General features: G+C 40.1%; 1 protein-coding gene across 2 annotated transcripts; it reads left to right on the forward strand.

The window, feature by feature from the left end:
- The first annotated feature begins 1,305 nt into the window (after window positions 1-1,305).
- Window positions 1,306-24,205, forward strand: LOC120796932 (inactive pancreatic lipase-related protein 1-like). Of its 2 annotated transcripts, XM_040140127.1 has the most exons (11): window positions 1,306-1,492; window positions 1,898-2,017; window positions 6,751-6,885; window positions 11,572-11,680; window positions 13,445-13,564; window positions 15,105-15,221; window positions 17,130-17,248; window positions 19,301-19,430; window positions 20,212-20,326; window positions 21,404-21,571; window positions 24,083-24,205. In XM_040140127.1, exons 1-11 carry the CDS (start codon window positions 1,331-1,333, stop codon window positions 24,150-24,152), a joined length of 1,365 nt encoding a protein of 454 aa, XP_039996061.1. In that variant the 5' UTR covers window positions 1,306-1,330; the 3' UTR covers window positions 24,153-24,205. The 2 variants fall into 2 exon arrangements, with proteins under 2 accessions (XP_039996061.1, XP_039996060.1); XM_040140126.1 differs by lacking the exons at window positions 1,306-1,492; window positions 1,898-2,017 and adding an exon at window positions 6,547-6,680.
- Window positions 24,206-25,988: the final 1,783 nt, after the last annotated feature.

Genomic DNA, 25,988 nt, shown 5'->3' on the forward strand with positions numbered 1-25,988 from the left:
CCAACAGATGTCACAGATGTGGTGTTTGGTTCTGTTCTGCTTCCTCACTGGAACATCATATGGTAAGTTGACTTTAACTTTTGGAGTCAGTTTCACTGAAATGGCAAACTAATTGAAATATATATTTAGGATGGTATGTTTTTTTTCCTTTTTTGGTTTAAGGGTGCTAGTGATTTTTTTGCATTTGAAAGCTCTTAGCATACAGGTTTCCTCTTTGGTTCGTCCTTAATCAGTTTTAAATTAAAATCATCTTACTCCACCCTGATTGACAGCATAATGTACTGTATATCAGCTTTTTCTAGCTCTTCAATGAAATAATATGAGGTTTACACTGCATGAAATATTCAGACCTAAGACTCGACTTGTCTGCGCAATTCAATCAAATGCAAATATTCTAAATGTTTGTGCTTTATTTTTACACATTTCAGCCTGACATATTATGTATCTTGATAAAATTGACCAACCAGCAGGCCACTGCTTGTTAAATTTGACCATATTTTTTATTTGTTGTGTGTATGTAAACATCATATCCTGCATTCAGACACCCGGATATGCTTCTTTTCATAAACATGACTATGCCAGCTGGATTACTCCGGTAGAAACACAAATCAAGTATTACTTAGTCAGTCCGACACAGAAAATGATGATAAACGATGTGATGATGGTCAACATGCTTACATAAAAGTTAAAGTCTTACAGCAGTAATGTGGACATTAAGGAGCGGAGAGTCCAGGCAGTTTCAGTTTACTCAGTTGGTACAGATACATGATAGATTTGCTAGATGTGGATAACAGAACCTAGGTAAGACTCAAACCCAGGATATAGGGTGCATGTTCATGTAGTTATAGATAACCAAGGCAGGAAGGTCTAATTCTAATATAAATATGTAATCAATCAAATTTCATTAAATCCATTGTATTTTATGATTGGATTGATTTTTTATTAATTTGAATATATTAATAAAGCAAATGTAAACAAGCATTTCTTTACATTGTACCCCCTTTTGAAAAGCTCTCTAAATCCAATCCAAGAAAGGACAAATTGGACAAATTTGGACAAATTGAATGGATAACATGTTTTTTGCTGGGTTTACAGTGTAACCTTGGCAGTACAAACCTTGTGACCTTTTTTGTCTTGTATCACCAAGATAAGCTGTTTTGCAACCTTTATTTAAGGTTCAGCTGCCATTTCCTTTCTTAATGGTCTGAAGGAAATTTTCAGCCTAGAAAGCTTCAAAACGTCAGGAACTGAAAGAAAAATACATTATATGAGTTGCCAGTATATGATATCAAAATTGCATGTGAGGGTTCATCCTAGTGGTGTGTTCGCCATGTCCATAGCGGCTGAGGTCTGTTTTGATGAGCTGGGCTGCTTCGATGACCTGCCTCCCTGGGGGGGCACTTCCCAGAGACCAGCCTCCATCCTCCCCTGGAACCCCAAGGAGATCAGCACCCGCTTCCTCCTCTTCACCCAGAAGAACCGCTACTACCAGGTAGGGAGGATACTTTATTTATTTATTGTGATTTATTTTATTTTGTTAATTTTTACAAAATTCTTTCATGCTTCAACAGTGTTTTTTTGCTGAGCTATGGCAGAGGGTCAGTGACACAAAGAGGGAATTTTGTTCTAAAAAAGACCACAACTTTGGAAAATACCCCCTTTATTTCATTTAACTCAGATGGATAAAGCCTCATATTAGCTTCAGCTGAACTTGACAATTCTTTTTTTGATCAAAACAAGGACTTGGATCTTGTCCCTCATCACTTATTTATGCTTTTAATGTACAGTATATATGGGCATGTGATCAGTGTATTTAGAGAGACTTGAAAAAAATGTGAACCTATTCTTTAAGCTCTCATCATTGTGTTCATCATTGCTTTCCTATTGAAACCGTTAGGAGATCAAAACAGACCAAACCATCCAGGCCTCAAACTACATCGGAATGAGAAAGACTCGATTCATCATTCCTGGTTATTTGGAAAAAGGAGATGAGGACTGGCCACAGGAGATGTGTAAGGTAGGAAGACGCACATTGAAAAACTCCTTCATGGACATTCTTTGAAGAAATACTAGATGGGAAGAAACCCCCGATGACAGTTTGATCAAGATGCTTCATAAAATAATAATGTTTAAAATTTCAACTCTGAGATTGGCTCTGGAATTCGGGGCTACATTAACCTGCTGGGAGGCCTTTAGGCAAAAAATTTGGGCAAGGTTTAATGTAAAACAAATTTGTTTAGGAATAAGCATTTGCCAAGCACAATATAAACCAATGAAAGGAAGGCCTTAAAGCTCTATTTTAACTTGGGGTCCCTTTTCCAGAAAGATCTTCAAGATCAGGTAACAGTGCAGGTGTTGACTTGAAGTCCCTATTATTTCAGTGCTTTAGTGATTCATACAGTACTTGGTAGTCCTGCCTAGCAGGCCTTTCATGATGACAGAGCAGGGGAAAAAATGTAACTGAGCCCAGAGAAGTTATCAATTCAACTCAATCCTGTTGCCAGACTTAAATTGAATTGAAGTCTGGCAACAGGTCTAACCTCCCCATTGTTGTTGGCTTCAGCATATAAACACACTGCCAATTAATTTCTCAAATCCTTAGAAGGTCAGCTCATCTTTGAATAGTAAAGCTCTTAATGCCAAAGACAGCGGTTGTATGACATATATCACACCCCTTCCCCCCAAAAGACAATTGTCAGCTTTATAATAGCCGAATGGGAAACATTAAAGCCAATCATGTTGTTGCACTGACACAAGTGAAACCTTGCCAAAACGACTGCCGAGTGGCAAGACGTGCCTATAAAAGGACTTTAAATGGAATTGAAGGGAATTTCCAAGAGAATTCAGAGTAAGCAGGACATGCTGTGAGCACTATAAGCAAAATTCTATTCACCTCCATTGTATCAGGTCGACAACAGAAAGTCCAGGTTTTGATATCTAAAAACCTGGACTAATAAAACCAAAACTATCTGCATGTCTTTGTTAGGTTTAGTGTAAATCCGGACTCAAACACAGAACTCAAAGACTTGAGTGTTCAACAGTTCAAAAACAGGTTTATTGTGAATGGTAGTTGGCTGGGGTTGTAGGGATCAAGCAATAACGAACGGATGAGCAGGGCCGGTGTAGCTGACTGTTCAGACAGAACTGCAATTTCATCTTCCTGGGAAGGAAACAGAGGTTGTTGGTAACCCGGAGTTTTCTAATTTCCAATGAGACGCCATGATGTAGGAAAACATGATTCACTTGGAGGTCAGTAGTCTCAAGGCAACGTGGACCTTCGGAAAAGCGACAAAATTAACAGCTTTAGAAACAGTCAACTATGGTTAGAATGACTGCGTTAGCTTGGTAGACAAGTAATAAAATCCAGAGCAGTATGGGACCAAGGGCGACTAGGAACAGGTAGAGGATATAAATAACCAGTGGGAGGATAATGACAGGCTTTTCCCCGTGCACAGGTGGTACAGACGGAGACATAATCATGGGTATCTGCATCCATGGAAAGCCAGCAGAAATGCCTCTTTAGAAGGGAAAGACTGCGGTTGATCCCGTGGTGACAGGAGAAGAGAGAGGTATGCACACACTGGAGGATCTATGAGCAAGCAGAATCAGGGACATACATTCTGTTAGGTGGACCATTACTTGGATCAGGTTGTAGAGGAACAGACCCCAGCGAGCTTGATGGGAGTGCAAGAGCGTAGCAGACTGAAAGTAGGCCAGGTTTTTATGATTAATCTACACCAAAAAGGTTGTTCAGACCCCTCCACCCAGTGTCTCCATACTTGAAGCGCTAGTTTCACAGCCAAAAGCTCCCAATGCCAACATCATAATTACATTCTGCAAGAGTGAGCTGACGAGAGAAGAAGGCACAGGGATTGAGCTTCTGATCAGGACCGGAACACAGAACAGCTCTCACAGCAATGTCCGAAGCACAATAACTGACACGAAGGGTAAGGTTGGATGAGTATGGGTGCAAAAGTGAACGGGTTTTTGAGCTTTATAGAAAGCCTAGTCAGCCTCAGGGGTCCAGGGGAAGGGAGCGGCGGAGGAGGTGCGTTTGGTCAAAGGACCAGCCACCTTGCTGAAGTCCCTAATAAAACGTTGCTAGAAGTTGGCAAAACCAAGAAACCACTGTAACAGTGCGTTTCTGCCACTTCGTTGATCTTTTCAGGGTCCGTCTTCATCTGCCCGCTCTCGATGATGTATCCTAGGAAACTGACTGTGCTGACATGGAACTCATATTTTTCAGGCTTGATATGAAGCTTATTCTCCAACAGCCTCTGAAGAACATGGCAAACATGGACAACATTATCAGACATGTTTTTGGAGAATATTAGGATGTTGTCAAGGTACATAAACAGAAAGCAATTGAAGAAATCTCTCAGCATATCATTCACAAGAGCTTGGAACACTGCAGGGGCATTGGTCAAACCAAAAGGCATTACCAGGTATTCAAATTGCCCAATTGGAGTGTTGAAGACCATCTTATTCATTGCCCTATTTGATCCTAGCCAGGTGGTATGCGCTCCTGACATGAGCTTAGTGAAGACAGTGGCTCCCTGTAGTGGCTCAAAGGCAGATGAGATGAATGGCAAAGGGTACTTGATCTGATAAAAGGCCATTGAAGTCAATGCAGGGACACATTGTGTGATGCTTTGACACAAAGAAAAACCCAGCACCAAGAGGAGAAGAGGAAAAAAAATCGAAGGATACCTGCTGCCAGGGAATCCTTAATACACTTCTCCATGGCTTCTTGCTCAGGACACAACAGGGTGTAGAGACAACTTATGAGCAGAGGAACTCCAGGAAGCAGGTCAATAGCGCAATTGTAGGGATGATGGAAGGCAGAGACAGGGCCTACTCCTTATTGAAGATTTTTCCCAAATTGTGATATTCCTCCAAAATGGTGGATAAATCTGGAGGCTCTGGCACTGGTGGAACAGCAATACCCTCTGCAGGTGGCAAAGCGGATTGCAAACAGGTGACTCCAAGTGGCAAATTTTCCCGAAGCCTAATCAATTTGAGGATTGAATTTCTTTAATCAGGGATGCCCCAAAACTAGGGGTGTCTGTGGAGCAGAAATAACACTGAATTGGATGGACTCTTTGCGATTACCGGACAAAACTAGGGACAAGCTTGAGGTGCAGTGAGTAACTCTGGTCTAAATCTCCCATCTAGAACATTTACAGTTAAAAGGAGTCTCAAGGGGTTCTGGAGCATTCTTTGTTGCTGCTCAGTCAGGGTAAGGCAAGCTCGTCCCAACTGCATGTGTTCCTGAGTGGAATTGATAGAGATTGCGATTGAAAGATGGGTGTCAGGAGACGGAGGTGAACAGTTGGGTCACTCCCAGCGCCACTCCTGCAGGCGATTATGTAACCTAATGGCTAGAGAACCAAGAAAGCCAATGTTACTGGGATCGTCTCTGGCGGTTACTGGGATCATCTTTCATCCTCTGGCTGTTTGTTCAAACCTTTAATGAACACATCTTGTAGAGCTTTTTCATTACACTGTGAATCTGCAGCAAGTGTCCAAAAATCCACTGAATAATCTGCCACAGTCCTAGACCTCTGGCAGAGACTGAGCAAACAGTTAGCTTCATTCCCAAAATGGTCAGGATGATCAAAGACTGCTTTCAGTTTAATACTCAAATCTTGATAGGAAGAGAACTCACTGATTGATTAGCATTTACCACTTCGGCCCAAGCTAATGCCTTTCCTCTCAAAAGCCCCAACACATAATGTACCTTAGATTGGTCCAATGGAAAAGTGACTGGTTGCTGATGAAACACCAGTGACCATTGAAGAAGGACCCCCTGACACTGGTCCAGGAGGCAGGGCCAGTGACACCGGAGGGATGGCTGTGAATCAAAGGCTGACTGTGATTTGGTTTAGCATGACTTGTTTATTGTCTGACAGATTCCTCAGGAGATATTCATTAGGTCCTAGTAATTTTTCCTTGATTGGAGATGGCTTTTTGCAGAGAGTTGGGTTCTGAGTGCGCTGAGTCCATGTTTGGGCCAGATTATTGTGTTAGGTTTAGTGCAAATCTGGACTCAAACAGAACTCAGAGACATTGTGTTCAACAGTTCAAAAACAGGTTTTTTGTAAATTGGAGTTGGTGAGGGTGGTGGGATGGAGCCAGAACCAATGGTGGAGCAGGACAGGCATAGCAAATGTGTGACAGTTTGAGGGATGGAGTTAGGGCAGATGGAGCACAGGTAAGCGAAGATTTAAGCATGAGCCTATCAAACATGATGAGAAATACAAGCTTAGAATCTAGAATTGGCCGTGTGATAGTACCACTAGGCAGACTGAATGATTCTGAAGAATGAAGAGATGATCCCTAGTCTTTATACAGCAGGTGGTGATTAGTGGATTGGTTTCAGGTGTCCAGGTGAATTGGCAGCAGGAGGTAACTGGATGCCATACCCAGCACACACACACACACACACACACACACCCACCTCCAGACAAGGACTGAAACAAACTAGGGACAAACAAGAAATACAAGTGAAGGGAGCACAGCAGAAAACAAGAGGAAGAGGTAGGAGGAAGAGCCTATTCATAACAGTCTTGGTAATACTAGAGGTAGCATAGAGTCCTATGAACTATGGGCTGGATGCCCAAAAGTTTCTCAGAGTAAATAAGAAAGAAAACACAGGTCCTAATTATCAGCCCCAAAAGGTGCTCAATCTGTGGGATATTTAGCTCTATTCCATCAAATATGTGTTGACCAACTTGTTGCTCTCTCTAGGTTATGCTGGTGAGGGAGAATGTGAACTGCATCGCTGTGGAGTGGAAGAAAGGTGTAAAGACTCAGTATGCCCAGGCTGCCAATAATGCCAGGGTGGTGGCTGCCCAGGTGGCATCAATGATCACGTTCCTCATGGTAAATGCAGCACTTCATTAACTTACTGACACTGGCCTACTGTAGGTAGGTCACAACTACAAAATAACAATTCAATACGATTTTATTTATATAGCGCCAAATCAAAACAGAACATCTCTAAGGTCACTTTTCATATAGAGCAGGTCTAGACCGTACTCTTTATAGTTACATTTACTCAGACTCAACATTCCCCCATGAGCAAGCACTTGGCGACAGTGGCAAGGAAAAACTCCCTCTAACAGGTAGAAACCTGAACCAGGCTCATGGTGGGTGGCCGTCTACCTCAACAGGTTGGGTTAAGAGAAAGGGGGGGGTGTGTCTCAATAACTGTAGAGTGATTGAGGAAAAAAAATTCTTTCTCAAAGGAAATAACATTTTAGAAAATGTGTGTCAGCAATAATAAGTATTTTACTTCCATAAATCTAGGGTAATCTCAAGAAACTAAACTAGAATTACTGCCTTGTGGTTGTATGCCTCAAGTTGTAGTTTACATCCATTTCTTTCCAGACTCATACCTTATGTATTGAGTACTTTTAATACATTTTATTAAATTCTTTCAGTGTATTTTAATTAGCTTATGAATTCTTGAGTTATGGCCAAAAATGTGTTTTGTGAGGTCAAAGATCAAGGTCGTAGTGACCTTGATCTTTTGAACTTTGACCACCAAAATCTAATCAGTTCCTCCTTGAGTCCAAGTAAGTGTGCCAAAATTGAAGAAATTCCCCAAGGCTTTCCTGAGATATCGCATTTACAAGAATGGACAGACTCGACAACCCAAAAAGTTAATGCTTCTAGCCTTGGCTGCCTCCAGTGCAGAGACATAAAAAAGGTGGTCAAAATTGAAGGAACACAGGATGTAGGTATATATACACACACATCCTCATATAAAGAACTAATGTTTCATTGTGTTTTAAACTTTTTCATATTACTGCTCTCAAACAGCTGAGTATCAGTGTAATCATAGGTTTTCTCAAGATGCCATCACAGTGTCCTCCTCAACTGTGTTCTTGTTTTTTTTAATCTTATTTTCTTGGATTTTTTATGTTAATTTCTAGTTTTTTGTAAGTTCTAATGTGCTAATCAGGTACGTATTAAAGACAGACTCCTCTGGATATTAAACTAAATTTACAATCTGGAACTAAACCGATGGACTTTCCTTTGGTTGGATTTAATTTACCCTGGTGTACCTGGGCAGATGCGCCATTGGAGGAAAAGGGGGAAAAGAGAAGGGGCCCTGGTCAGGCTGAGTAACAGACAATTTCGTTCCCCACTTCCTAGTGTTGTCCCAGTGAATCTTCAGTCTCTGGATAATAACTGAGTGGCCTTCCATCAGGACATTTAGAACTGTAATGTCTTTGCTTTCACGGAAATGTAGCTGGATCCCTTGGCCCTGACTCCCCCCCCATGGTCAACAACCAGTGGTCTGTTGATGTACAAAAAATATCGACAGAGTGACCGCCTGATCTTGGACACCTCATAATCAAATGCAGGACCTTTTATCATCTGCCCAGAGCGTTCACAGCAGTGTTGTTCACTGCTGTTGGTTTCCCCCGACACGACACAGGGGATGGCAACTTAAAAGAAACTCTACACCCAGAGGGTGCTTTCATCGTGGCTGGCTACTTTAAAAAAGCCAACCTGAAGAAAGTTCTGCTGAAATACCACCAACATATACATTTTCTAATGCATGGTGAAAACATCCTGGAACCTTTTTACACTCTGTATGGATATACCTACAAAGCCCACCCCCAAATCGGATCACACCTCAGGTCCTGCTGCTGCCAGTCTATAGACAGAGACTGAAGCACGAGCAGTACTATTTATTGCGATCAAGATCGTTGTTCCGCAGGTGACTGCAAGGAGTTGTCTTGACCAGAAGCCATGTGTTAACGGAGAGGTCTGCTCTCTGAGTGCGGACAGCAGCCTTCCACTCCGGAGACCTAGACAAACACTAGAAAGCCCAATCACACTCAGAAAAGACAAAATAAACAGCCACGAGAAAACACATGGAAAAGATGGAGTCATAAATGACTACTGCCCAATTGCACTCAACTCCATTGTCAAGAAGTGTTTCGAACGGACAGTCCCTGCCCACCACACTAGACCCACTCCAGTTCGCCTATAGGCCAAACAGGTCATTGACTACAGCTCAACTTTTAATAACATAGTGCCGTCCAGTCTCGACATGAAGCTCTGAGACATGTACATCAGTTCTTACCTGTGCAGCTGGATCCCGGACTTCCTGATGGACAGACGACATGTGGTGCAGATCTGAAATGCAACCTCCTATACACTGACATGTAGCGCTGCTGTCCCCTAGGGATGTGTGCTCATCCCTATGCTTTTCTCCATGTTCACTCAAAGCTGCATGGCCACACACAACTCCAACACTGTCATCAAGTTGCTGAAGACACCACCATCATCGACCGCATTACAGATGGAGACAAGTCTGCCTACAAAGCAGAGGTTCAGAGCACTGACGTGGTGTCAGGAGAACAACCTTATGTTCAATGTCAGCAAGACCAAGGGGCCAGTGGACAGGGAGCTGAAGAGTGGAGCTGGGGATCCCAGGGGAACAGCCTGAGGGCTGAGGAACCATTGAGCAGGAGACCTCAGGCAGACAGCCTGTGACCAGGAGAGAGGTGGAATCGACCCAGTGGCTGAAGAGCAGGAGAGCTGAGAATCCCAGGTGGTCAGCTTGGAGGCCCAACAGACAGGCGGAATGGCTCAGGAAAAAAGCCCGGAGGCCGGGCAAGCTGGCAAGCAGGGCGTTTCTGATGGGCTGTGGCGAAGGCAGCACAGCTCCGGTGGGTGAATACTAAGACAAGGAAGAAGATAGGACCACTCTGAAGGACGTCGGGGAGTGCAGGGACGAAGGTTGTCAAGCAGGGGGCTGAAAGCAGGATCTCTCTGTAGGCAGAGCAGGAAGGCGATGGCAACAGAGAGAGAGCAACTGGAGGACGGGCAGAAGGATGACCAGACCAGACAGCAGAGGCTCTGGGTCACTGAACTGCTGAGGCTCGGGGGGCTGGGTAGCTGGGTCTCCCAATGGCATCAGGAGCGATGATGTCCACGTCTTCTTCTGTTGTTCCCACGGATCCCTGTGAAAATGGCAAGATGAGTACTTTCATAAGGTGACTGCTGGATGTCAGGGTCAGGATCAGACAGGAAGCTACCTAGTTCAAGAGAGGAAGGTTGCAGACTCAGCCATCATGTGCTGATGGCTAGCCATGCTCCAGCATGCTAGCCATTAGTCGGCCGACTTAGAAAGAGGATTGGCGTCGGCAGACTCGGGAAGTAGACACAGTGTCGGCCAGGCCGGTCGACTCAGGAACAGACAGGACATCGGCTGGGACCCTCAACACACCAACAGTCTGGGCGTCTGCATCAGCAGGTTAGCAGACACTGGAACAGGCTGGTGGCTCATCAGCTGGAAGACAGGCTGAGAATCAGGGGTGTCTATAAAGTTCTGGAACCAGTCAGGCAACAAACTCTTTAACCGTGGCTTTTTTGATACTTACCTGCATGCCCTGCACAGAAAAGCCTGTTGGTATTCCCAACAAATGTCTCTAAACAATTCACAATAAAGGATCATGAGAGTATATGACAGTTCATAAAGTTCAAATTCGAATGAAGTGCCTGCTGTGTCAATAATGGGTCAAATTGGGACTGTCAGGGAGGACTCAAACGCAGACACACACTAAGGCAGGTAGACGCAGTGAAAGGAAAGGCAGGAATAGACAACAGAACTCATTGCAGGTTGCAGGCACAAAGGAAAACACTGGGGATGCAGGAACAAAACAGATGAACTGACAAAGAATGAGGGGAACACAGACTAAATACACAAGGAAGGCAAGGTAGCTCAGGTGCCTCCCATTTCTCTTGATCATGTCTGATACATTTCTACACCTTAATTGGAATCTACCTGCGGTAAATTCATTTGATTGGAAATGATTTGGAGAGGCACACACGTGTCTATATAAGTTCTCATAACTGACAATGCATATCAGAGCAAAGACAGCTGAGCTTCCCCAGAGCACAGTGGCCTCTGTAATTCTTCAGTGGAAGAAGTCTGGAAAAACCAGGACTCTTCCTAGAGCTGGCTGCCCAGCTAAACTGAGTAATCAGGGGAGAAGGGCCTTGGTAAGAGAGGTGACCAAGAACCCGATGGTCACTCTTGCTGAGCTCCAGAGATCCTGTGTGGAGATGAAAAACTTCCAGAAGGACAACCATCACTGCAGCATTCCACTGATCTGGGCTTTATGACTAAGCGGCCATACAGAAGCCTCTCCTCAGTTAAAGACACATGAGCACTCAGGACCTCAGACTGGGCCGAAGTTTCATCAGTCCAGGTGTGCAAAGCTTGTTGCCTCGAACGCAGGAAGAGTTGGGTATCTGCCACATCCCTGCCAAAGGCGCTTCAACTAAGTACTAAGGGTCGGAATACTTATGTCAATGTGATATTTCAGTTTTTCCTATTTCACAAATTTGCAAAAATTCTTAAAACTCTGTTTTTCACTTTGTCATTATAGGGTATTGAGTGTAGATTGATGAGGGGGAAAACTGACAAACAATTTTAGCATAAGGTTGCAACATAACAAAATGTGAAAAAGGTGAGGGGGCTAAATACTTTCTGAATGCACTGTACATTAACTTTGACTGTAACATATATGTCACATGATGCAGGGCAACTACAAGCAGAAGGCTGATAAGTTCCATATTATCGGACACGGTCTTGGAGCTCACACTGCAGGAGACACTGGTAGCAGGATCCCTGGTCTTGCACGCATCACAGGTAAACATGCTGCTGTACCCACACCTTATAATGGTCTGTTAGCTGATGTCCCTTTGATTTAAGTCAGTAAAAAAAGGTTTATGTACTTTACTTGTGGTAATTAATCTAAATTCTACTAAAATATACTATCCAGATAAACACACAGTATCACATTGGTTGGCAGAGAACTTATGAGTATCTTTTTATTTTGACACATTGCAAGAGATTTGCTGTGTATTGTCGGATAGAGAACCCCAGTAGTAAACAAGTCGCATGAAGCACAGATTTCACGATGTGCGCGGTGAAATCTTCTCCATTGTCTTACACTTTTCCCAAGCCCTCGAAAGCTATGGCTGCAAGTTTTTGGGCTGTTTAATACCTTCGTTAACATGTATAAATGACTGAGATTTACTGTCTATGCACAGTGGTAGTTTGTTGATGTGCAGATTGACATTAACAGTAAGTCATTCTGGTGTTGCAGTGATGCTTATTTACAATAATGTTACATGATAATGTACAACCATGGTAGCATATCATTTTACTTGTTATTCTGTTTGATGGGTAACTTTACCACTTATTAGCCAGCTGTGTTGTAATCATACAGTCACTATGCTATGCTAGCCAAGAGACATTTTTAGTTTTTTTTGTTTTTGTTTTTGTTTTGTTTTTTCCTGCTTTTTGTTTATTACAGTTTCACTCATAAATGTTCACCTGTCATACACAAAAAGGAGCAAGGCACTCGCTTCCTGGCTTTTGAAAATCAAGTTTCGCTGGTTGTTAAAATACGTTAACTTACTAGTTGAATAGAATACGTAGCAGGAACAGTACAGCACATTACTTACTGTAGAAATAAGAGATTGCTGTACATTTATGGGACAACTGTTTGGTTCACATGAAAATATGTTTTTGTGAAAAAAAAATTAAAAAAAAAAATATATATATATATAATTTTATTTTTTATTATTTTGTATGAAAACATCTGCCTTTTGAGTTTTAAAAAACAATTTCTTAGTATTATTGTTACACTTTTTTGAAACTGTATTTGAACTAATGTCTAATATTTAATTTAATTGATTGTTACTGATTACTAGCTTTACACTACCTGACACTGGCACAGCATATTTGTAAAACCCCATGTCAATCCTCAGTAGAAAAAAACATATGCACAAAAAAACCCATTAACTTACTTGCTCAATACCTAGACTTTTATCGATTCCTTTAGACCTTGGGAGATCAATGCTGAAAAGAGTTATCTGTATTTATAAGATCAAATGTCTTAATGTCAAATAATCCCAAAATAATCTTGCGTTTAAAAACCTGTTAATAATTTGATACTGCATCACCAACAAATATAATTACTTAAAATACCACCAGTTGTCAATAGAATTGGCTTTTTTTTTTTTTTTTTTTTTTGAAAAAATGCAGGCTACAGTATGTAGTGACTTTAACTGTGGTGTGTAAATCCTATCTCAATTATTGCATTGCTGCTTTTCATGTTATTTTCTGGTTAGACAACTCAGATTTAGCTCATTTTAAATGGGCAAAGAGGCATGGGCAAAGAGGCATCCCTATCTGACACCACCATTTTATTTTGGCAAACACGACAATCTACATCATTTTTATTTTGGGGAAAGAATGCTCCTTTTTGTTTGCAGTCCGTCTTGTGAATTAGGTTGCAGAAACAGCTGATGTGGTAGAACTTAAATACAGTAATACGATCAGATAGACTAAAGGGCCTTCCGTGGATCTTTCTGTGATTTTTAATACTATTCATTCTCTGTGTAGGACTGGACCCAGCTGAACCTTACTTTCAGGACACTAATGTCTCTGTGCGTCTGGACACCAGCGACGCTGTCTTTGTGGATGTCATTCACACCGATGGACTTCCTTTTAACCCCAAACTTGGTACATATCACTGTTCATCACAATGAATAAGATCAAAATGGGAAGTATTCATTCAGTGTCTTCACTGTATTTCCTAATGTTGTAGTGCAAATTAATTTACTCTAACTGTAAGTTGTGGTACTTAAAGACATGCAAAAATAATATTCTGTGCTCTGAAAATAATTTCCAGGCATCATTAGAAAATGAAGAATGGGAAAGAAAAGGGATTTCCTTGCTGATGCACCTCTTTACAGAAAGTGTTATAATGTCTTTTGAGCAAATAAAAAGCTAATTTGATCTGAGAAGTAAAGACTTATGGCTATATCTGCATATCAGATCACAACTTGCGCAATTTCTTGGGGAATGTATAAAACTCCTGGAAATAACTAATAGTGAAAATAAATTAACAATAATGAAAAAGAAATTGCATATAGGTACAAAAATTTACAAGATTATAAATGGTTTGAAGAATACTGTTAACATCTCCTTGGAGAAAACCTGGGAATAGCTCTAGAACTTAGATCCTGAAACATGGACATTTATCTGGCAGAAATTATATAAAATATTGAACTCAGCACAAAACAGAACAATACATTTTAAATTTTTTAACAGGACATATTAAACCCCAAGAAAACTTACTTATGAAAGTGTATAATAATGAGAGCTGCTGGCACTGTAGTAAGGAGACAAGACTATTTTTTTTTTTTCATATGTGGAAATGCCCAAAACTGCAAATATTTCTGGAGAAAGCTACATTAATTGTATTTACAATTATTAAAGAGACTATCCCTTTTGACCCTAAATTATGCATTTTGATTTATATGGATGACAAAAATTGGCCACACTTCAAGAAAAAGATCGTCAGTTGGATTTATGAGTTCAAAAAGAGTTATAGCCACTAACTGGAAGATTATTAACAAGATAAATGAGAAATTATGGCTGAAAACCTTTGACACATAACCAAGTTTAGAACAAATTTCTAATTTCAAATATATTCCCTCTTATGAAACCTGGGATCAGATTAATGTGCAAAGTTACAACATTACCTGCCCTGATTAGAAGAACATAAGCACTATTATGGATCAGTTTAATTATATATGTAGGGTACGTGTATGCATGCGTAAAACGAATGTATTTGTACGGGCAAGTGTGTGCACATTCACATGTTTATGGATATATACATATGGATATGAGTATGTATGATAAACATAGGTTGTGTATTTATAACCATGAGTTACTACTATATGAGTAGCGTGGTGTTTGTAATCTGAGATTACAGGATTTTTATTATTCCAGGATTTGGTTAAATGCAATTAATGTTCTTAACTATCTTGTTATTTTGCTTCATTTTTTTTCTTCTGTACTTGACCAAGTATATGTAAAAATCTGCTTCTGTAAAACATTTCCCTGAGCGTGCCAGCCAGTTTCAATTAAATTGCCTATCAGCCTAATAGCGTTGAAAATAAGGAATCTGAAGTGTGATCATCTCAATCAAAATTTGGTCAAATGTGAAAAAAATGTGTGTCTATATAATTAGTGATTTGTGTTTCAATCTTCTCAGGTCTGGGGATGTCACAATCTGTGGGCCACATTGACTTTTATCCCAATGGAGGAGAACTGATGCCTGGCTGCTCTGCTAACAAAGGCAGTCCCACTAACCTGGATGCTTTCTGGGAAGGTGAGATAAATTGAGACAAAACTAATTTTAACAAAGTAGAAATGCAATGATCACATCCATGATTTTGCTATAGCCACACTCTTTCTGTCAACCAATTAAAGACTTCACACTCAGTTAAGTCATCTATTAGGATTTCTTTACATTGTTGTCTAGTTGTTAATGCTAGTTCAATAAAACTTGTTTAAGCTCCTGCCAGAATTCCGACAATCATTTTACCATTTATGTCCATGTGGTCTAGATCTGAACAAAAAAAATTGCAGCTAAGAGCAGATTTTTTTTCCCCATCACATTGATTAGAAGACATCACATCTGAGTTACATGGTTATGGAAAATAACAGAGTTAGGACAATTTTCAGCTGCAACCGCCCAAACACATCCCAATCTAGTAACAATGTCTCCTAGAAAATACATTTATATACTAATTGCTGCCCTGATGATGTTTAATGGCATTGCTTTTGCAAGTGAGGGAAGTACAACATTGTTGTACTGCACATGATATAGGTAGGTGGCCGGGTGAATGGTGGATGGTGGTGGATGTACAAGGCGCTGGACTTTGATAGACTGATGTTAGCATCCTGAGTGTCATGTGTGGTTAGGCTTAGGCAACAAAAGCACTTACCCTACCTTACCTAATAATACATGCATGAGTCTCTGTCTATGCGGTTCCCTAATATCCCTTTTATCACAGGGGTAATCAAAAGCAATGCTGTCCTCTCATGGTGTTAATGAGAATTGCATTATTTTTCCCCCTTCGGCTACATAAGTATTAACAATTCCAGTATCACCTGATATCTGACATCTCCGAAATTGGGTCATTGTTCAGTGACAGCAAATTAATCTGAAAACCTTATTTGGCAGGCAATGTACCAGACAGTACATCAAAAGTAATAAAAAAAAAAAATCAGGATTGACACAACAATCATTCACAATAAAATTCATTTTTTGATACTGTTTTCTGATTGGTCTAAGTCCGCTGAGGTTGTTAAGTTTCATAGTGTCTCTTATTTGAATAAAATGTATCCATAAACTTATAAGGGCATGATGTGACCTTTTGATATTCTCTACACACTACATGTCCAGTGTTCTAAAGTCTAAAGTCTTCATCACAGCCACTCTTCCTATACATAACACAATGAGTCATGCATCCTATTTTCTCAACCATGCGACTTACAATGCAGGGACCCTGTGGAATATTGGAGTTGTCCCAATGGAAAAATCGTAAAGAAACCCCAGGCAGAGTTATTCCTGCTGGTCCCATCTGAGCAAATATTTTCCAAAATGAATGACGACGGCCTTCTTTTGAAATGTGCTGCTGAGTAGCAAGGCTCAAGTGGCAGCATTGGTGCCATGCCTGGGTCAGGGGTGGGGGATGGGGGTGTTGGCACAGCTGAATATGCCACTTTTGATGCTATAGATAAGAGAGGGAGAGTAGGAGCCAGGGCTGCATAGCTGGAGTTCTGGGAGCGCCTGGTGTTTGCCCTGTACTGGAAGAGAAAACAACAGAAGCATGACCTCTTTCTATGTCTGTCTCTAACCAGCACTGCTGCTCTATCTCTCTGTCTCACATTCTTACTCTTACTCTAATATTCTCCTTGTTGTTTTACTGGTGCTGACTGACAAAACTCTAGTTTCTTCCTAAACCTATTTTTTGTGGAAATCAGTACTGCTCAAAATCATAGTGAGGCGATACCCTCATAGTTTTAAATATAATTCTCCCCTTCAGTTGACAACTTCTCACTGACCCCTGTCAGAAGGTCATCAGTTCGTATTTAGCAATCGGAGATTCAAGACTCTACTAAGCATTCACATCTCTTCTCTTATTTCTCCTTACTTTACCTTCTTTTAACACCATGTCCCTCTCACTTCTTCTCCTCTTCCCTGTTATCACCTGATCCAACCTTTTGCCAGGTACCATGAAGTTTGATGCCTGCAACCATGTCCGAGCCTACCAGTACTACAGTGACAGCATGGTTAAACCCCAAGGCTTTGTAGGATTTCCTTGCTCTGACAAGGACAGTTTTGCTGCTGTAAGTCTTTTGTTCAACAGAGAGTGTTTAACTTCACAACACAATACCTTCCCAAGAGGCAACAATGGAAATCTGTTATATTTACAGAATTTATATAGAAAGACATCAGTAAATTGCACATTCCACAAAGTTACCTCAGTGATTGTAGAAAATTCGAATTGCTAAGGAATATATCGTAGCATCAGTGCTTCCTTACCTACATCCTTTAGCCTATATAGCCTTTTTGTAATGAAGAACACAAGACCATCCTTTACAAAAAAAGAAAAGATACTGCCATTAATAATCAGTGTTGGATATTCAGTGTCTTGCCATTGTGATTGTCTCCATTATTTATTATCTACTTTACATTTTGCCTGGTGTTATTATTGGAGGAAGAATTATTCAAATCCTTTACTTGAGTAGAGTATATTGGTTTATTATTACATAATATTAAATCATGTGCATAAGCTACATAAGTAGTTTTGTAATGTGACTGCTTGAGGTGGAACTAATGTATGTAAACTCTTTATCTGCAAAGTATAGCAGGCTAACTTCATCTGTCAGATAAATGCAGTAGAGTAAAAAGAACAATATTTCCCTCTAAAATGTAGTGTAGAGGTATACAAATACTTAAGTAAAGCACAATTACCTCCAAATTTTACAGCATTTGAGCAAATGTAGCCTGCTTTCTTACTTTCAACTAGACAGTGACTCGGAAATTCATTTGCATGTCATTGTGAAATAGAGTAGGTGGTGCTGGAAGTTCTGTGAAGGGCTAGTTGAAGAGCTGCTGCATCTGGCAAGCTAACGGGTAACATGCTATGTAACTGGTTACATGCTAGCACTAGCCAGCAACAATCAAGTCAAGCTAGGTTGCTTGCTAACTGGTTTGAACGATTAGAGATGTACAGCTGTTGTTGATGTTCAGCCTCTGTCCCATAACTGACCTCAAAACATGCCAAATCATTCTCCAACAAGGACTATATGCTGTAAAATTGGATGGTGCAACACAGCTAATATGAAAGCTCTCATGTTGGTATCTCTGAGGCAAAGGTCAGCACTGTTAAGATGATTTGTAGATGGTCAAAAGCCCTCTGTTAAAGATCTGCACTGATACTTCACCTCCACTTGTGAATTTGCTAATTACAGCGATTCCATTAAATTGACTGTTTTCAGTCTGACACTTTGCTGTTATAAAATACTGTGTTAACAGAAGTTAGGTGAGTGTGGTAGAAGTTTTTCCACCAGTGACCATACCCAGCTTCTGAAATTAACTTGGATCAATGGATCCCTTTAGTGCCGAACGGGACATTCATCTCTTTTACAGTCAAAGTTTGTAAACTGTATTTGTACATAAAAATGTCTATTGCAGCTTTAATGGTCCCAGAAAAGCTTCTGGTTAGCGGCAACAGATGAGGGATCTGGGAGGCATCTCATTTACTCATTTTCAAAAGTGACTCAGGGCTATCAGATGGGCTCAGACAAGAGAGTGCTGGAGAAGAGGCCCATATCTCCAACATCCCAGCATGTGTATGGGATTGCCACCTGTTGCTGCTGTATGACACTGATATGGCTGTGAACCATTTCTTTAGTTTTAGAAGTCAGTTCAGCAAAATTCGATGTAAATGGGCTTCCCTCATGTCTACCGTGGAGAGGACTTGTATCTGCAGCTGTTGGTGTTAATGACAGTTTATCCCTGCTTTGGACACATGTCCCGATCAAAGGAGGCCCAGGGAGCGCCAAGCATAACCTCATATGACTATGTCCCTGTTGAGAGATGACAGCACCTCCTTGTCGTTCACCTCGTAAACGCTCTCTGGTGTTATTCCTGCAGCCATAGCTGACAGCCGCAAAGTTAGCCTGTTCTCACACAGTAACTTACCACTTAACCAGTGCCAATCTCCACCTTCATAGTTATCAGGTGGCAATCTATAACATTTTGAAGGACTATTGGGGGGAAAATCTTTTAGGGTTGTCACTATTCCTTGACTGTTCATTGACAGGAGAAGACTATTACACTCCATCATACGGTGAGCTCATTCTTCACACATTGCCGTGTCCTTGTCTTCACAGGGAAAGTGTTTCCCATGTGCAAACGACAAATGTCCTCTGATGGGCCACAATGCTGACAAGTTCACTGTGACTGATGGCATTTCAAAGACAAAGTACTTCCTCAACACAGGCAGTTCCAAGCCCTTTGGCCGTAAGTATCTGCCCTTGCAAAAATAACTCTGTGAGTTAAACATTGAATCATTAATATCATTAATGTCCAGCTTTAGTGTTTTCCATGCTTTCAGCTCAGTTGAAGGATAAAATACAAAGTTTACTATGGACTGGTACCATTCACCATACCAGCAGACTATGAATTTTGGGCAGAGTCAAAAATGCACTGTCATCCATGAAAACAAAGCCTGGAAAATTAATGGAAAAATGTAGGTGTTGTCTGGACCAAGTTTTCAAGATTTTTAAGTATTAGATATTGCACATTTTTAGACCACCACAAGAGTGCAGGGCATGCTAACATGATTAGCTAATATCTATGGTAAGACTGAAGGGGAAACGATTAGTCACACTTCTCAGTCACCGTTTGCACTGCTTAAAGCAGGCTAAAGTTTGTCACATGGTACTCAGGTGACTATGCAACACTGTTAAAGGTTATAATGTAATAGTTGGGGAGGGCTTTTGACGTGAAGGCTTTTTCCTGGAAGCAGTTAATACCGTGCACATATGATACATTCCAAACTTGAAAAAAAAAAATCAGTAGAAAAGATGTTCGTTCATTTTTTTTGCAAGCACTGTGTTGTAGAGTTTCAAGGTTTTCACTGCGACAACAATATGTAGGTAACAGTCTGTAAAATATTTCCTCCCTGTATTCTTTGATAAACCCCACCCATGAGAAATGATGCATGTGTCAAGATGTTATGACGCTATGCAAGAGCTATGGTGAAATAATGTGACTGCCTACTATTTCTTTCCATTTCTAGGTTATAGTTACAGAGTGACAGTAACCCTCGATGGTCCCAGCTGGTCTAACTTAGGCTCCATGTATGTGGCACTCGCTGGAAACAATTACATCACCAAGGAGTTCAAGCTTTATATGTAAGAAAGTTATGCATTGTTCTGTTGAACATGCCAAGGGGTTTTAGTCCATGTGACATCACTGATGGGGGTAAAGTTGTTGAAGAGGACCTGTCTTCTTTGTTTAGGAAGTTGTTTCTTACTGTCAAATTTGATCTGTGCAGACCAAAGTTTTTGGATTGATATGGATTTTTCAATTTCTGTGATGTTCAAAGTTGATTTTAACAACAAAATTGAAGGTTCAGAATACTTTTACATTATTCAGTTTTATATAAACTTAAGAAGTAAGCCCTTTGTCAACCAGCTGCTCCTTCCCACACAGTACATGGCCAGTGCCATCTTAGGGTTGTCAACCCTCAGTCCTTGAAGAGAGAGACTTCCACTTCATTGACAGGGTCTTAAATGCCTCCTCTCTCCAGAAACTGTAGAAAAACAGACATTTTGAAACCTGGAGTTTGGGATTAACACTCACCACTACCTTCGCTGACCCAGACAATCCACATTTGGTTAAAAAGGAGGAGGCATGGGTGGAGTAGAATAAGCAAATGTGCCCCATAATGTACTTAATAGCCAGTGCCTCTGCTCTTTGCATACCAAGCAGAAATACTGTAGTAGAGGAGATGAAAGGTAGACCAGTGGCTGAGCTGACAGAAATGGAGTCATTAGTTAGGATCTATAACTGACCAGATCTGTGATTCAGGCAGCAGGAAGTTACCTGGCGTGTAGGCCTGGTTGGCAAAGAGAGTATTATACAAACCAGATGAAAAAAAATGCATGATATGACATAGAAATATTTCTCACATTTGGTCTGCTTGAGTGGGTGATCACACAGGAAAAAGTAGTTGGATCTGTTACTGTATAGTATGTGTGTATGGTAAATGCAATGAAACTGCAAAGCGTATGCAAGACTGTATGTGATGAATCACCACCTAACTCTGTTATAGTAATGGGGCTCGGATAACAGGGTCCTGCTCATCCAAGGGGAAAGATTTTCATTGTTTTTTTCCTACATTTCTTTTTCCTACATTTCTTTTCTCATTTCTTTTTCCTACATTTCTTGAAGTGTGTTAAGTATGATCTGTTGTGATATACCTCTAGGGGTATACTAGTGCCTGGAAGGACCTATGAGGCGCTGATTGACGCTGAGGTGGATGTGGGTGATGTGAAAGAGGTGAAGTTTCGGTGGAACAACCACATCTTGAACCCCATGAGACCCAAGTACGGAGCATCTAAAGTGGAACTGCAGAGAGGAAAAGACAAGAAGATGTAAGTTTCTTTTTTCTGTAAAGATGACTGCTAGGTGGCACACTGCACACCTTTCTCAAATACAACTGGGGAAGAGACAGTTTGGTGATATAGGCTGTATATAATGTTAGTGATGCTAAATGATAATGGTGCTTCGCCATAAATAGTAAATGCCTTTTTCTTTTTAACCAAAACTGAGGATTGCCATAGAATGCAAAATATTCTGTTTAGAATATGCAGTCATTTATTAGGTGTTTTTCAAGGAAAATAGAGTAATAATTAGGTAATTTCAGGATTGATGCTGCTAACTGATGCTGGTAGTAATGACTCAACAAAACCAAATTAAAAATCAACAACAGACTTTGTCCTTCTCACTCTGATCACTGTGTGCTGTGAAACTTTAGGTGTATAGAGACCAGTATATAATGCATAGCTATGTAAATCAACAGTGGTTGGTAGAATACTACAAGAATCCATTGTATATTTAAGCTGTGAATATAGTTCCTCAGAGATTCCACTGCATAGTAAATGGGTTTTTTTTTTTTTTTTTTTTACTTGACCATTAGTTAATTTTCATTTCATATATTAATCTTTGAAAAATATTGCATGTTAATGTTATTGGCAAATCGTTTTCTATCCAAAGTTTTACAAAATGTTCTTGTCCTTAAAGAGTTATTTCACTTTAATGGAGAAAAATATATACAGATTGTTGAAAGTGCACTTCTACTCTAAGCATAAATCCCCTATGTTCAGTAAAAAATTTTTCCCCCATGGAATAGAGAAATGCAAAAACATCATACAAAAATTACAATTTACGACAAAACAAGCAGCAGTTTTAAAAAGCACAACTTACAATAGCACAGCTCTGATTAAAAGTGATCAAGGGCCAAGAGCCAGAGCTAAATACATACATAATGCTGATGATGATAATTAAATCATCAAGAAATTTTTACCGTTAAAGTTTTAATGAAATTCTCACACAAAAGAATGTACCCAACAAAACTGTAGGTACACAAATTATAGAATGAGTACAAAATAAGAATATTATTATTATTTATTATCACTATTTAATCACTGAAAGATGTTAATTTCTCACTCTTAACTTCCCCACTTTTAATAGTAATTTCTGCGTCTAGCTTCCTATCTGCCTCCTTCCCATTATTTTTTATTTGTACTGTAAGTGTATCATTTTTCTACAGATTATCAAGCTGATGATTGCAATACACCTCCTAGTGGTTACATGAAGAATCACGGGATGGGGATGAGCTGTATTTTCAATGAACCCTTTTGTTGTGTGGGATCCCATAGTCCCCATTTTGTATCTGTAAAAGTAACAATGAATGAAAATCAACCAATTTTTCCCTTTAAAAATATTTTTCATATTTTTTAGATTTTACGTTCTTCTGACCATATTAAAACTGAATATGTAGAAAACTATTAAAGTGGTAACCCTTCCCTTTGCCACATACTTAGCTTGTGGATTGGATTGTGACGAAAGAATGACTAGTACATCAAATAAGTAAATATGTTTCATATGTTATATTTTAATGTGTTTTATACAGTATGTTATATGGGCTATGCATGAAAAATATAAAGCTCTTTAGTTAGCCAAAAAATAATTCACAAACAGACAGTTGTGATGTTACTGATGTTTGGGGTCCGTTAGACCATACAGAGACAGAAATTAAATAGACTTATACGGTAAGCTTATATATATGTATATGTGTGTATGTATGTGTGTGTGTGTGTGTGTGTGTGTATGTTTGTGTGTGTGTGTGTGTGTGTGTGTGTGTGTGTGTGTGTATGTATGTGTGTATGTATGTATGTATGTATGTATAAATGTGTGTTTGTGTATATTTGTGTGTGTGTGTGTATATGTACAGATATGTGTACATATCTGTACACATATACGTGTACAGATATGTACATAGATATAAACTTATTGGAAGGGGAATCCAGGACGACAAACAGAATATTTGGGTTGAAGGAAAAATTTAGACATTTTTCTGTGTTTCTGTTTTACCCTGTACTACAGTGGTAGAGTACAGGGGCATGGACTAGCTTTAGTCACTAGAGGGCAGCATGGGACTACCATTAGTGCCATCTAGTGGTGAGGCCATCTGGGGGTTGGGATTGGGGTGAGATGGTATGGTAGAGTTCATCCTTAATATTTCTCTTTATGTTAATGATGATGCTTTTTCACCCCCTTTCTTTCATATCTATCAATAGAAATGAAATGTAGTTTGTCCTGGGACAAAACTTGACAAAACTATACAATTTCAGATTGATTTATTATTTTTGGAAATGTTTTATGTTAACACATTTTGGCTTGTCAGCCCAAACAGATTTCAAACAATCAGTGCATACTAAGATTCATTCCTCAGTACTAATATCAGTGAGTTAGAGGAGACTCTGTTGTTTACACAGCGTTGTATAGATTAAAATTGATACTTAAACAAAAATATTAATCAAGATTCTGTTCTGTAGTGTCTAACTCAGTCTGTCTTTCTTTCTCCATTTCCTCCTTCACAGGGTCCTCTTCTGCGGAACAGAGAATGTGGTGGAGAACGCAGTCCAGTCTGTGCATCCATGCCAAGCTTAACCAGTCATAATCAAAATGTCACTCAGGATCTTTCAATAAAGATTTTGCATTCACACTAATTTTATTATTATTTTTATTATTCCACTGTCATTTAACAAACAATATCAGCAACTTTATAGAAAAACACTCTGGAGCCCACAAATCCCAAAAGATTGCTCTTTTTTTAATCTGAGTACAAGATATACAGTAAGTATTCAGACACATTCTTTTTCCTTGTTTTATGTTGCAGCCTTATGCTAAAATTGTTTCAAATTAATATTTCCCTCATCAATCCATACTCAATGAATATTCAGACCCTTTACTATGATAAATTAAATTTAGCTTAGGTGCTTTCTTTTCTCTTGATCATGTCTGAGACGTTTCTACACCTGGATTGGAGTCCACCTGTGGTAAATTCATTTGATTGGACATGATTTGGAAAGGCACACACCTTTCTATATCTTATATTTCTAGGTCTCACAGCTGACAATGCATATGAGAGAAGAAACTAAGCCATCAGGTTGGAGGAACTGCCTGCAGAGCTCAGAGACTGGATTGTGTTGAGGCACAGATATGGGGAAGACTACAAAAAAATTTCTGCTGCATTGAAGGTTCCCAGGAGAACAGTGGCCTTCATAATTCTTCAGTGGAAGAAGTTTGGAACAACCAGGACTCTTCCTAGAGCTGCTGCCCAGCTAAACTGAGCAATCAGGGGAGAAGGGCCTTGGTAAGAGAGGTGACCAAGAACCTGATGGTCACTCTTGCTGAGCTCCAGAGATCCTGCGTGGAGATGGAAGAAACATCCAGAAGGACAACCATCACTGCAGCACTCCACGGATCTGGGCTTTATGGCAGAGTGGCCAGATGGAAGACTGTCCTCAGTGAAAGACACATGAAAGCTGCTTGGATTTTGAAAATCCAAGCAAGATACTCTGGTCTGATTAAACCAAGATTGAACTGTTCAGCCTCAGTTCTAAGCTTCATGTCTGGATTAAACCAGGAACCTGCCCAATACCATCCCAGCGGTAAAGCATGGTGGTGGTAGCATCATGCTGTGGGGTTGTTTTCACGGGCAGGGACAGGGAAACTAGTCATGGTTGAGGGAAAGCTGAACAGAGCAAAGTACAGAGATATCCTTAATGAAAATCTGGTTCAGAGCGCTCAAGAGCTCAGACTGGAATGAAGGTTCACCTTCTAACAGGACAATGACCCTAAGCACACAGCCAATAGAACGCAGGAGTGGACTTAGGGACAACTCTGTGAATTTCCCTGAGTGGTCCAGCCAGAGCCCAAACTTCAACCGGAACATCTCCAGAGAGGCCTTAAAATGGCAGTCCACTGATGGTCCCCATCCAACCTGACGGAGCTTGAGATGATCTGCAGAGAAGAATGGAAGAAAATCCCCAAATCCAGGTGTGCAAAGCTTGGCACATCATACCCAGCAACGACTCGAGGTTGTAATCACTGTAGAAAGGTGCTTCAACTAAGTACTGAGTAAAGGGTCTGAATAATTATGTCAATATGATATTTCAGTTTTTCTTTCTTAATAAACTTGCAAAAATTTCAAAAATTCTGTTCTCTCTTTTCCATTATAGGGTATTGAATGCAGATTAATGAGGGATGAAATTAATTTAAATGATTTTAGCATAAGGCTGCAATATTTGATATGCCAATTAATCATTTGTTCTGTAAAATGTCAGAAAATGACAAAAAATGTCAATCAAAATTTCCAACAAGTGTAAAGTAATGTCTTCAATTGTTTTGTCCAACCAACAGTCCAAAACCCAAAGATATTCAGTTTATAATCATAGAACACTAAGGCAAGCAGAAAATAGTTACATTTTAGAAGCTGGGAAA

This window comes from Xiphias gladius, chromosome 11 (assembly GCF_016859285.1).
Source record: "Xiphias gladius isolate SHS-SW01 ecotype Sanya breed wild chromosome 11, ASM1685928v1, whole genome shotgun sequence".
Classification (NCBI taxonomy): domain Eukaryota; kingdom Metazoa; phylum Chordata; class Actinopteri; order Istiophoriformes; family Xiphiidae; genus Xiphias; species Xiphias gladius.